Below are 11,436 nucleotides of genomic sequence, written 5' to 3' on the forward strand. Positions count from 1 at the left end.
ACCCGTCTAAACAAAATTCCTCTAGCTCTGATTATAGCTCCCAGTTCCTGTTATTTACTCGGAAGTGATCCAGCATCAGCAGAGATTTTGAAAACCCATCAGTCTGGTGGCAATCGGAAATTATTCCCCTCCAGGCCACTGTTATGTCCTTGTAGCTGCTGATGGCTGCTTCTTGTTATCTGAATCAGTTTTCTCTCTTATTCATTCGCAGGTTTTGATGGTTGCCTAGCCTTCGTGAAGTACAATGGGGAGAACCTGCCATTTACTGGAGAACACAGTCTCGTCACTTTAACTAAGACCAGTTCATCTGTCAAGATCGGCTGCAGAGGTCCCAACCTGTGTGAGAGCAGCCCGTGCTGGGACGGCCTGATGTGCGTCAACCAGTGGTACACGTACCAGTGTGTCCCGCCTGGAGACTGCGCTTCTAATCCCTGCCAGAACCAGGGAAGCTGTGTGCCGGATCCCCGCTCAGGTTTCACCTGCATCTGCTCTGAGTTCTACACAGGCAAGACTTGTGAGACCCTGGTGGCCTGTCTAGGCGTCCAGTGCCCTCAAGGTACCATCTGCAAAACAGCCAACAACGGCGGGTTTGTCTGCAGCCCGAGCCCCACAACAGAGGCGATGGTCCTCCCCATTTGGGCAGTGCCTGCTATTGTTGGCAGCTGTGCCACTGTCCTGGCATTGGTGGTGCTCAGCCTGATCCTGTGCAACCACTGCAAGGACCGCAACAAGACCAAAGTGCCAAAAGAACCCAAGGAGAAGAAGCCCAAGGAGAAGAAGAAAAAGAAAAAGAAGAAGGGTAGCGAAAACGTAGCGTTTGATGACCCAGATAACATCCCACCATATGGAGATGATATGACAGTACGGAAACAACCAGAAGGGAACCCCAAACCTGACATCATTGAGAGGGAGAACCCTTATCTGATCTATGATGAAACAGACATTCCCCACAACAATGAGACAGTCCCCAGCGCTCCCTGCGCCCCCTGCAATGTCCCAGAGGCAGATATTGAGCACTATGACATAGACAATGCGAGCAGTATCGCCCCCTCAGATGCAGACATCATCCAGCACTACAAGCAGTTCCGTAGCCACACGCCCAAGTTCTCCATCCAGAGACACAGCCCACTAGGCTTCGCCAGACAGTCCCCCTTACCCCTGGGGGCAACGAGCTACACCTACCAGCCTCAGTATACCCAAGCACTGAGGTCCACACCGCTCAGCCACTCCCACTCAGCCTGCCCCACCCCGAACCCTCTCTCCAGACACTCCCCGGCCCCATTCACCAAGCCCTCCTCCTTTTACCGGAACACCCCAACCAGAGAACTTAACCTGGCTCGTCGTGAGGGCAGCCCGCTGGACCTGCACAATGACATGTGCCAGCCACCACCCATGTTCAACTACGCCACCCGGCTGGGGAGGCGCAGCAAGAGTCCGCAGACCATGGCCAGCCATGGCCACACCTCCAGGCCCGGCAGCCGGCTGAAACAGCCGATTGAGCAGATCCCCCTGGAGACGGGACCTCCTGTGGGGCTGTCCATTGAGGAAGTGGAGCGGCTGAACACTCCACGTCCACGCAATCCCAGCATCTGCAGCGCTGACCATGGGCGCTCCAGCTCAGAAGAGGACTGCCGCAGGCCGCTGTCACGGGTCCGCAACCCTGCTGACGGCATCCCTGCACCAGAGTCCTCATCAGAAAGTGACTCACATGACTCCTTCACCTGCTCGGAGATGGAGTACGACCGGGAGAAACCTGTGTCTTACAGCTCCCGGGTTCCCAAGCTCTCGCAAGTCAACGAGTCAGACGCTGACGACGAGGACTACGGCGGGAGGCTCAAGCAGAGGCGGTACTCAAGCCGGAGGGCAGAAGGAGGGCCTGGTGTTGCCCAGATGCCCCCTACTGAGCAGCACTACACCCTGCCCCACAAACTGGGCCAACAAGCTGGGGGCTTCAACTGGGACAATCTGTTGAACTGGGGCCCTGGCTTCGGACATTATGTAGATGTGTTCAAGGACTTAGCCTTGCTTCCCGAAAACGCAGCAGCAAGAGACATTGAAATGAACAGTGGGGATGGCTCTGTGACCATTCTAAACGAAGGAGAAGCTGAGCAATATGTATGAGGACTATTTATTACAGTGTTGTAGAATATGGTGATGTTCTCCGTTTAAAAAAAAAAAAAAGGAAGACTGTATATTTCAAGAGAACATTGGACTACATGTTTTTCACATTATTCAAAATTTTAAGACGACTTTCAATGCAGTAAGGCAGAAAAATGGCACCTGTGTCATTACAGATTTTTTCATTAGCCACCTTGGAATAGTTTACCAGTCTCTGCTAGATCCAAACTCAACTGTACAATCGTGCATTCATCTCTCAGAGGCCTCATTACAATGTATCCATTGACACCGAATGGCTCAAAAAAGGAGAAAAAAAAGAAATCCATGTCTTTATTCAATTTAGGTCCATTCACGTTATCTTGATCAAACATTTCTGTTCTTTATTACCAATATTGGCTCTCCTTTCCAAAAACTTCTATCACATTCACAGCTGGGAGATAAGACGATAGATAAAATTAACACTCACAGGAAGAGAATTCCAATGGGCCGTAGAGCAAAAGAAAACTCCCGTTCTCTGTCTTTTTAGGGGTCAATTTTTAATTTACTTAAAAGGAAGCATGTGTGTTTGATCGGACTGCACCTGTAGGTGACAGGATGCAGCCCTCGGTGTGAAAGTAAGTGCACCGTTTTGCTCGCACGGTATTGTAAACCCCACTAATGTTATGATCCCTTTCCCTCTGTCTGTTTTTTGCCCTGGTGTGTTTTCTCACAGAAGACTGGCTAAATGCTCCAAGAGTGAGGATTAATCAAGTCCCCTGCCTTACAGACATTTGAGGATTTCAGTATGGGGGAGGACTTTTCCTCCTCCTTTTCTGGCCTAAGTTCAGTAGTAGAGGAGGTTTTTTGGGGGGGGGGGATAGTGTTGTTTGTCACAAAACCGAGTTAGCATTTTCTGACCTGCCAAGTGTTTTTCGGGCAACGATGATGATGATGATGATGATGTATGGATCCTATAAACATGACCCCAACTAAAACACTATGAACTTGTGTACATTTTGTTAATTCATGAGAAATCATGGAGTCATTTGTTGTTGGTGTCTTTGTCCATTATTTTGACATGTATGGTTTCTACATTTTTGTACTGTTTATTAACTTAAATTACTTAAGCTGTGTTTTTATGGATATTTTCATATGCTGAAATGTATGTTCTTACTTTCGGGGAAAGTAAGATTAAAGACTTATTTTTTACATTTGTTACATATGTAACATCAGTATTTTCCACTTTTGATAAAACTATAACATGCTGTATGCTTTGTACCTGTAAAAAGCCAATAACAGAATAAAAAAGTATTTATTTAAAAGCTGCCTACGTCTTCTTTTCCTGCAGCGACTGATTAAGATGCATGTAAGCGTTGCAATTCTTTAAAAATAGTCACCTTCAAGCTCAGATTACCTCCCATCCCAAATCATTTGGGTGGTAAGATATTCTATATTCAAGGCTCACTGTGGGCAGTCTTTAAATAATACCGGGTCTGAACAAAACATTTAAAAAGGCATTTCAGGACCCGAATGAAACTGAGCCCCCACACTCACAGCCAAGCAAAACATCAAGCGGACTCCACGACGCAGGGCACTATATTGCTTTCAACAATTATTTACATCTGCCTTATTGAGCAGAACCTCTTTTTTGTCATAGCTCAGTGATTTGGTATGCAACATGCTTATCTTCTCCGTCATCGGGGGGAGAGAGGCCACAAGAGAAAACGCAGGGAGCCGTGAACTCGGCGAAGAGTGACAGCCTGAATCTGGGTAAATTACTACAGGCTCGCAGAGGGGCTCAGTCCTGCAGAGAGCTCTGTTGACCGAAGGCTGTACCATGCTGATGCTGAGATAATAATAACACTCACAATGATAATGAGAGCATGGGTGGGAGGAAAGTATCTCGAGTAAATAGGAGATGAATTCAAATAAACCTCACAGCATCTCCTCTGGTGTGAAATGGCAGGGTCTGAAAGATATCAGGTAGAGGAGACGGCAACTTCAGCGGCAAACCCCCCCAACCACCTCCTCCTCACTATAGGTAAGCAGGAGAGGCTTGTATACATAAAGGGCACATTGTTCTACCTTATAGTAAGATGTAAAACATTCATGAGGACTGACATGAATCTGTCTTCCTGATTTTCTTGGGGGGGGGGGGACAAGAATGTTCCCTTTTTTTTCTCCAAGTGCTGTTTTTGGAAATTTTCCAGATGGCTGCTGGACTTCACCAAATGGCAGAGGAGCTTATGATGTGTTTAAGGATTAATTGCAGTATTTATCCTAAGTGTGAACATTGCATGTTACATTGTAGGGACATGACCGTTAAGAAAATACGGCGTATGTTATTCCTGTCGAGTCAAACGTCTGCTATTTCAGTAAGCAAAACGCTATTTGTGTTAGTAATGGCACAACAAGGAACATATTACCGCATCATGCACAATCACATGTGATAAAGTGCCATTTGGAAAACCATACAGCAAAGTAATCATTTATTTGCTTCATAAAATCATGATGATGCAGACTTCAGATCGGAACAAAGTGAGTTCCAAAAGTGTCGCTGGCTGTTGTACTGACAAGTCTGCCATAATGTGTTTTGCAGATCTTCCCACTGAATGTACTCATCTTGAATGAAGGTGTGAAAGAGGCGCTTTTCAATTTCCCATGGAGATTACATGGAGTGCTGCCTGTTTTTCCCTCCTGAATCCACAAATGTCGTCAAAACATAATTCCCGTTAAGAAGATTTCCATGTTGACTTAAGACTCTCCCCGGTATTTATAAAAGGATGTGGCATTGAGCTGCTATTGACTTCCTTGAAATATAGAGTTCCTCCCCAAAAATCCTCCCAAAAGCTTGTCTATAGAGATTGATTATTCTAAGTCCCAGTGTCCTCATGCAGCTTCAGCGCCTCCCTAAATTTGGCTGAAATGACTCATAATTTAAAGCACATTCATCGCAGGGACGAAGAACACGTTGCTTATTGGTTGGTGTTAGGTGACTGATTTGATTTGACTTTTAAAAATGCATGTGTGTGAGATATCGAGTCATGAGCAACAACTCTATATCAACACAAATGTTGAAATAAATTGTAAAATTAAGATAGCCCACACAAATAAGTACTGAATAATAAATTACGAGTTAATTATTGTAGCTGTTTGGGTGTCCTGGTGACCTCTGGCTGGGCGCCATGTCATAACTCCTTACTTTCCCCTTCGGATTCAGTTAATTCTGTACTGTCAGCTCTCAAATTCAAAGTCTAATGCCTCAGAAAATCCTTTTAGAAAAAAATTACTCCTGCAACTAATGATTGTTTTCATTATCAATCAATCTGTCAATTATTTGCAGATTCACATATCAGAAAATGGTGAAAAACTGCTGATTCTTGACCGTGGAAACAGCAATCTCAACTCAAAGTCCATGTACGCATTTCTGGATCAATTTAAACTGGGCTCTAAGGTGGGTGCTGATTTACTACCTCAACTTTTGGCCCTGTCTTGAAAAGGCTCAGTGTCAAATCTAGTCTTAAGGCCTTAATTATTTCAAATTTGTCCTCATATGTTGTATATTTTCTTAAATTATTGGGTTAAATCGAATTATCTCACAGAAAATGTGGGGCTAATATTCCAGCACATGCAGTTGCTTGAAAACACAGTTGCCAAGATGAAAAAAACATGTGCACGTAACATACATTAAAAGCTGAACGTGAACACCAAATGGCAGATGTCAGGGTCACAGTTCTCACACTTCTACAGCCTGTGTAGTATGCACCCACATCCTTAGCTCTCACCAGATCACTCAGCATGTCTCCACTCATTAACAGAGTCTTCATATGGCACCGAATCCTGATGGACAAATTACCAGTTCATCCTCTGAAGGCTTACATGTGAAACAACATTAATACTCCACAAATTATCGCCTGATCTTAGGGGCGCTCTCAATTTCACATCTGCATCAAAGCTGCAAGGCTCGCCTCCGATAAGTGTTCTTTAATGCCGTGTGTACTGCAGCCAGCCGATGCCTTTCAACACACATGAAAGCTTCAGAGAGTCGGAGTTGTTGGGAAATGAAAGGGAAAGATAGATGTGTGTGTGTGAGTGAGTGAGTGTGTGAAGAAGACAACGAGTGTCCCTTCCTTTCTTCCTCTGCAACTGTAAAACTCTGCGGTTTTACTCCACAGCATTGCGGGCTTGGATTAAGAAGAGCCTGGTCGCCACCAGCTTGAGAACATTTGTAAAAGTGTATGATGGATGCTAAACAGACAACATCGTCATCATGAGACCCCATGGGTCGAGAGTCACTGTGCTGCCAGGGAGCAGCTCTGTCAGGCTCCACAGAGGAAACACATCTGTTTCTGATCCCATGTGTGACATTCTGCTGCTTCAGCGATTTTGGAGTATTGTTTTGTTTTCTAATTCGGGGAGATGCTGCTGACTAAAGTGCTGGTTAGCTCACTGCGTTTGGCAGCAGGCAAAGCCTTCACTCTGTATGGACTCTTTGGGAAAAAGAGGATTCTCCCAGCTGGTCCCAGTGGTTTCAAAAGCAGCAGATGTCCTGGTATTGCTCACAATGACCTGGATTAAAATGTGAAAAATCTTGATTAGTGATGAACCCAAAGAGAATTATCACCTGGCTCTGCAGTTCCCATCAGTTCTGCCAATTGTCAACTGCTCAAATACATCCACATGTACGTGTTCAAGGCAAAATCTGATCCAAAATATGCAAGTGGACAACATGAACAACCCGTGGAGCAACCGTAGCAACAAAGACTACAGAACAGATGCCCTTTTGTAGGCATGTGCAAACAATCTAACATTAGTTCGATGGGGAAGAAGAGATAACTTTGCAAACGCAGCATTCACAGCAGGCTGAAGTCATGGGCTTTTGACTTTAAGGGTGCATTTTTACACACATTCACCTTAAGTTTTGGAACTTTGACCATGTTTAACAAAGACATCTGACATTATAGCAGTATAAAAATAAAAGGAAAATCACAAAAGCATGATATGTCCCCTTTAAATATCTACACCTGCTTCCCAAACAGTCTGAGTTTGAGTCTTCATTTCCACCGGACATGCAGATTTTATGAGACCAGAATAAATCAAATTTTTATAAATTCATTTTTATATAGCACAGATTTAAGACATTTATATGCTTTTCTGATGTTTTAACTGTTTTAACTTTTCAGAAAAATACTCTGAGGATGGATTACAAGGTCAAGATTTCCACACTGGTCATACTGTCCAAATCGTTAATGTTATTTTATTGTTCTGGCATGTTTTTTTGTCTGTTCTATTAAGTAGTTCGTGCATTTGTTTTTAAATTGTGCTGCACAAATAAATGTTATACTTATAAACAGCCCACTAGTCTGGCGGGTGGATATTTCATTCCAGCTCTTATCATAGTTTTGAACTGCAGTTTCTGAGTTCATTTGGACCACAACTCCCGCTAACAATCGGCCAGAGGGGTCTGCTACAAATCACTTGTGATCCGTGGCTCATACACAAAAACATTGCATAAATGATGGTCAACAAGCACAATCACACAGGCAGGGCCAAAACCCCTGGACTAGCAATATAATATAACATACACACACAAACACACACAGAAGTCTCCGTGAAGTTAAATTTGTGTGGTGTGGATGGACTGGCTATCTAAATGTTTACTGTTCCTTTAGCCACTGCTTGGTTGTAACCAGCTGAAGCCACTTTGAAGACCTCAGCTGCAGTTTAATGGAGAGCATAAAAGTGTGAAATTGTTTTCTTTTTACAACGTATAAAACTTCATTTGAAAACTTTGCAGGTAGTAATTACGTTTAAAGCTTTATGTGTGATTACGGGTCGAGGTTGTTCTTTGAGAAGGTGGACTACTTAATTGAACTTTTGCATTTTATATCAACATCTTGATTATTTCGAACTGCAGGGGTCACTCAGGAAATGAAACTGAATGTTTCAAGACTGCAATAACTTTAATGACGACAAATAACATCAGTGCCACATGATCCTCCATACTTCTCTACATTAAAGGTGAATTGTGTGTTCCTACCTCGGTTATGGCATATTTCCTGAGGATTTTTTGCGGCTTACAATAGACTTGTGTGCCACAGGTTTGGTCCGGACAGTAGCGTTCCTTTCATTGTGCTGAGTTAGGGAAAAGATTACTGAGAACTGAAAACAATGCTGCTTTTGCTGCCAAAATCTTACTTCAGCAAAACATCCGTGATGAACTGAGGGAGGTTGTTGTTGTTCAGTCCAAACCACAATCAGAAACCATCAGCAAGAGGAAAAAAAAAAAGTTTATTTTTTTGCACATGTGTAGCAGTGTGGTACAGGGATACCTCACCTCAAATTTAGATAATATCAAAACAATTCAACTGCAATGTCACACATGTTGTAAATAGGAATTCGTACTTCTCCTGCTGCACATATGTATGTAAGTTTTCTTTCATCTGAGTTTGTTTACTCCCACAGACTAGTTCAATCTAGTCTGGGTTGCTTTATTTCCATTTTCATTTTACTAAATTTGTTTGTTATGTTAGTTAGAAGGACATTGTTAATACTTTTTTTTAAATTTTGTTTTATAGATGATGAACTCAGGAATTTATGGCTCTGGAGTCTTGCGTTACGCCTTATGTATTTGTGTTATATGCTTTTATGCATCTGGCTACAAGGAGAATTTCCCCACAGGGACAATGGAGATGAATTCAACTTGAGAGGATCAGAGCGCAGAAACAAGCAGGAGCAGCAGTGAGTAGGGATTCAGCTCCTTGTTAAAGGCACCCAATGGAGTTTTTTTATTGTAAACAAGCAACACTCAATGTGTTTTTTTTACCAAAACACACTGTATGTGTCCTTCAGGTTGAACAAACAATGCGTTTCCTATTTAATAAAACACTTACAGAGTCCAATTTTATGATTTTGCAACCTGCATCCTTTACACTGGCTTGCATCTTCTTCCCTGCACTTGGCAGAATTGTATATTACACATAGATGGATATGGTTGTCAGTCAGCATCAGCCTTGCTACCAATTTGCCCCATTGGCCAACCACAGTACTGCAAAGCAAAACAACCTATGGCCCAGAACATATTTTCCCCATAGACTGCCATTAGAAAACAATACATATGTAAAAGAGTGACAGGACACTATAAAAAACAAAGGTGTCAAAGGTTTTTCCCTTAGGATGCCAATGCCAGTTGGTCAACCCATCCACCACTTTGGTCCAGAATGAAAATATCTCAATGAATTCTGTACAAACATTCATGTTTCCCAGAGGATCAACACTTTGGATTTTGGTGATCACCTGACTTTTCCTCTAGCACCAAAGTGAGGTTGACATTTTTTTATTTTGGTGAAATATCTAAACAACTATTTAACGGATTTTCATTAAACTTAATGCACATATTCATGTCCCCTCAGGTCTAAGTGTAATAACTTGATCCACTGATTTTTTGTGTAATCATCATAAGTTCAAAATTTTAATTTGTCCATTACTTTGGTTTATGACAAAATACTTGCAAAACTGGCATTCCCATCAGCCTCAGCTGTACTTTTTCTTTATTTCAACTGATAGCATGGAGCATTTAGCTCAAAGCACTGCTGTGCCTAAATACAGTCTCACTGAGTTGCTAGCATGACTGTACCCTTTAGTCTTCATTCTTCTTCTTCATTTACCCAGAACCGAGTACAGCTGCCTTTGTGCTTAATGTCAATTCAAATGATACAGTGACACGTTCATCAAAACCTGGTGGTAGGTAGAACAAAATTCTGCTACACAGAATTACACTTACTTTTCAGACTTTTCTCTAATCTTTGCTTCTTTCTTGTGAAATGTTGTATAGTTTTCAGATGAAACAGTCCAATAAATAAAAATCGCTCTTTGATTGAGCAACTCATTGATATCCAAACTGTAATGAGAGTTCACAAGTAGACATTTCCTCATATAAAGGTGTCACAAGCAAAAGATTTTGGGAGCCACTGCTTTACAGCACCACCAATGGTGAAAAACTCCACAGGAAACCTTTAAATATAGTGATGATAATAGACACAGGGATAAAATCTGCAACCTTGGTGTAACAGAATAAACTCTCTTGATACAAGGTCAGCCTAAAAATTTAATTTAATCAAAAATATTTCTCGTCCTTCGATTTTCTCACTCAAACTGAGATAAAAGGCCAAGAAACAAATAAACAGATCTAAAAACAGTTCATGTCTTTCTAAAGAAACCAGTCAGAGCTACAATTTCTCTCGTTGTTAAGTAAACTTTTTCGTTTTCCAGTTATTTTATAGCCTGGGTACTACAACCCACACACTAATGTAGTGGCGATGTCCGCTCTTAGCGACAGCATATTAGGAAACACAGAAACAGCTGCTCTACACTACATGTAATTACAACATATTTCCCCGCAGCCTGCTGTTGGGATGTTTATGCAACCAAAGTGTTTCTGCCTGCATGCTGGTGCGAAGGCGTGAATGTGTGTGAAGCACGCACATGAACTCTTACACACACAGGTGTACGTACACACTGTACAGTAAACACACAAAAACAGCTGTAGCTGCTCTTTCTGACCTTTCTGCTTCTCTTCATATGCTTGTTTCCAGGCCTGTTGTAACCCTGGATGGTTATTAGTCATGATGACTGTAGGAAATGGCAAAGGCTAAATGTCACAATCCACAACACCAGCATGGATAATCTGTTTCCTAAATTTAAAATTGGCTGTGCTGGGTGGCTTGGGAGTTGGCAGCATTTTGATGGAGCTGTGCCCATTGTTATACTATGGAACTATACAGATCGAATTTATCTGCCCCACCAAACTGCAGTTCCACACGGAAAAGAAAACGCTGCAACATCTGAAAGGACAGCTCATTAAAACCATTAGCACAATATGGGCTTCTCATTGGCACATGACAGCCATTTAGCTGCAATCCAATCCACAGATCCCCGGTTTTGCTAACACCTGGTGGAATTTCGTAGTTGAATAGTTTGCAATAGCCTCCACTTCGCCTGTCTTTCACCCTGTTGACAGCCTTGCATGTATATGCGGTGTGAAACAAAAGTCACGTACAAACAAATGGTACTTTTTAGGTATGGAGGAATGTGCGCACACTTGACAGCTGATAGGACCACATTAATTTTCAGGAAAAAAAAAAAAAAAAAAAAACGTTCATTGCCTCATTGTCCCTCCTTTTCTCATTGGCTACTTCAGTCGCCCAGTTCCCTTTGGATTTTCCCATGCCCTGCTATCTTTTCTCAAGTCTTAATCTTTTCATTCTGTCAGGCCCGCTCTCGGCAGCCTCCGCGCTATTTCCAAAGGTCTGGGCTTCATGCTAATTGTCTCTCAATGGC

General features: G+C 42.6%; 1 protein-coding gene across 1 annotated transcript in view; it reads left to right on the forward strand.

Moving 5' to 3' along the window:
* The window catches only part of LOC122990249 (protocadherin Fat 4), a 112,261-nt gene extending 109,174 nt beyond the window's left edge, over positions 1-3,087 (forward strand). Inside the window, exon 17 of the mRNA XM_044363504.1 lies at positions 212-3,087. Coding sequence (XP_044219439.1) covers positions 212-2,121 — 1,910 coding nt within the window. The 3' untranslated portion in view covers positions 2,122-3,087. The remainder of the gene's footprint in view (positions 1-211) is intronic.
* Positions 3,088-11,436: the final 8,349 nt, after the last annotated feature.

The sequence above is a fragment of the Thunnus albacares genome, chromosome 10, assembly GCF_914725855.1.
Source record: "Thunnus albacares chromosome 10, fThuAlb1.1, whole genome shotgun sequence".
NCBI classification, from domain to species: Eukaryota; Metazoa; Chordata; class Actinopteri; order Scombriformes; family Scombridae; genus Thunnus; species Thunnus albacares.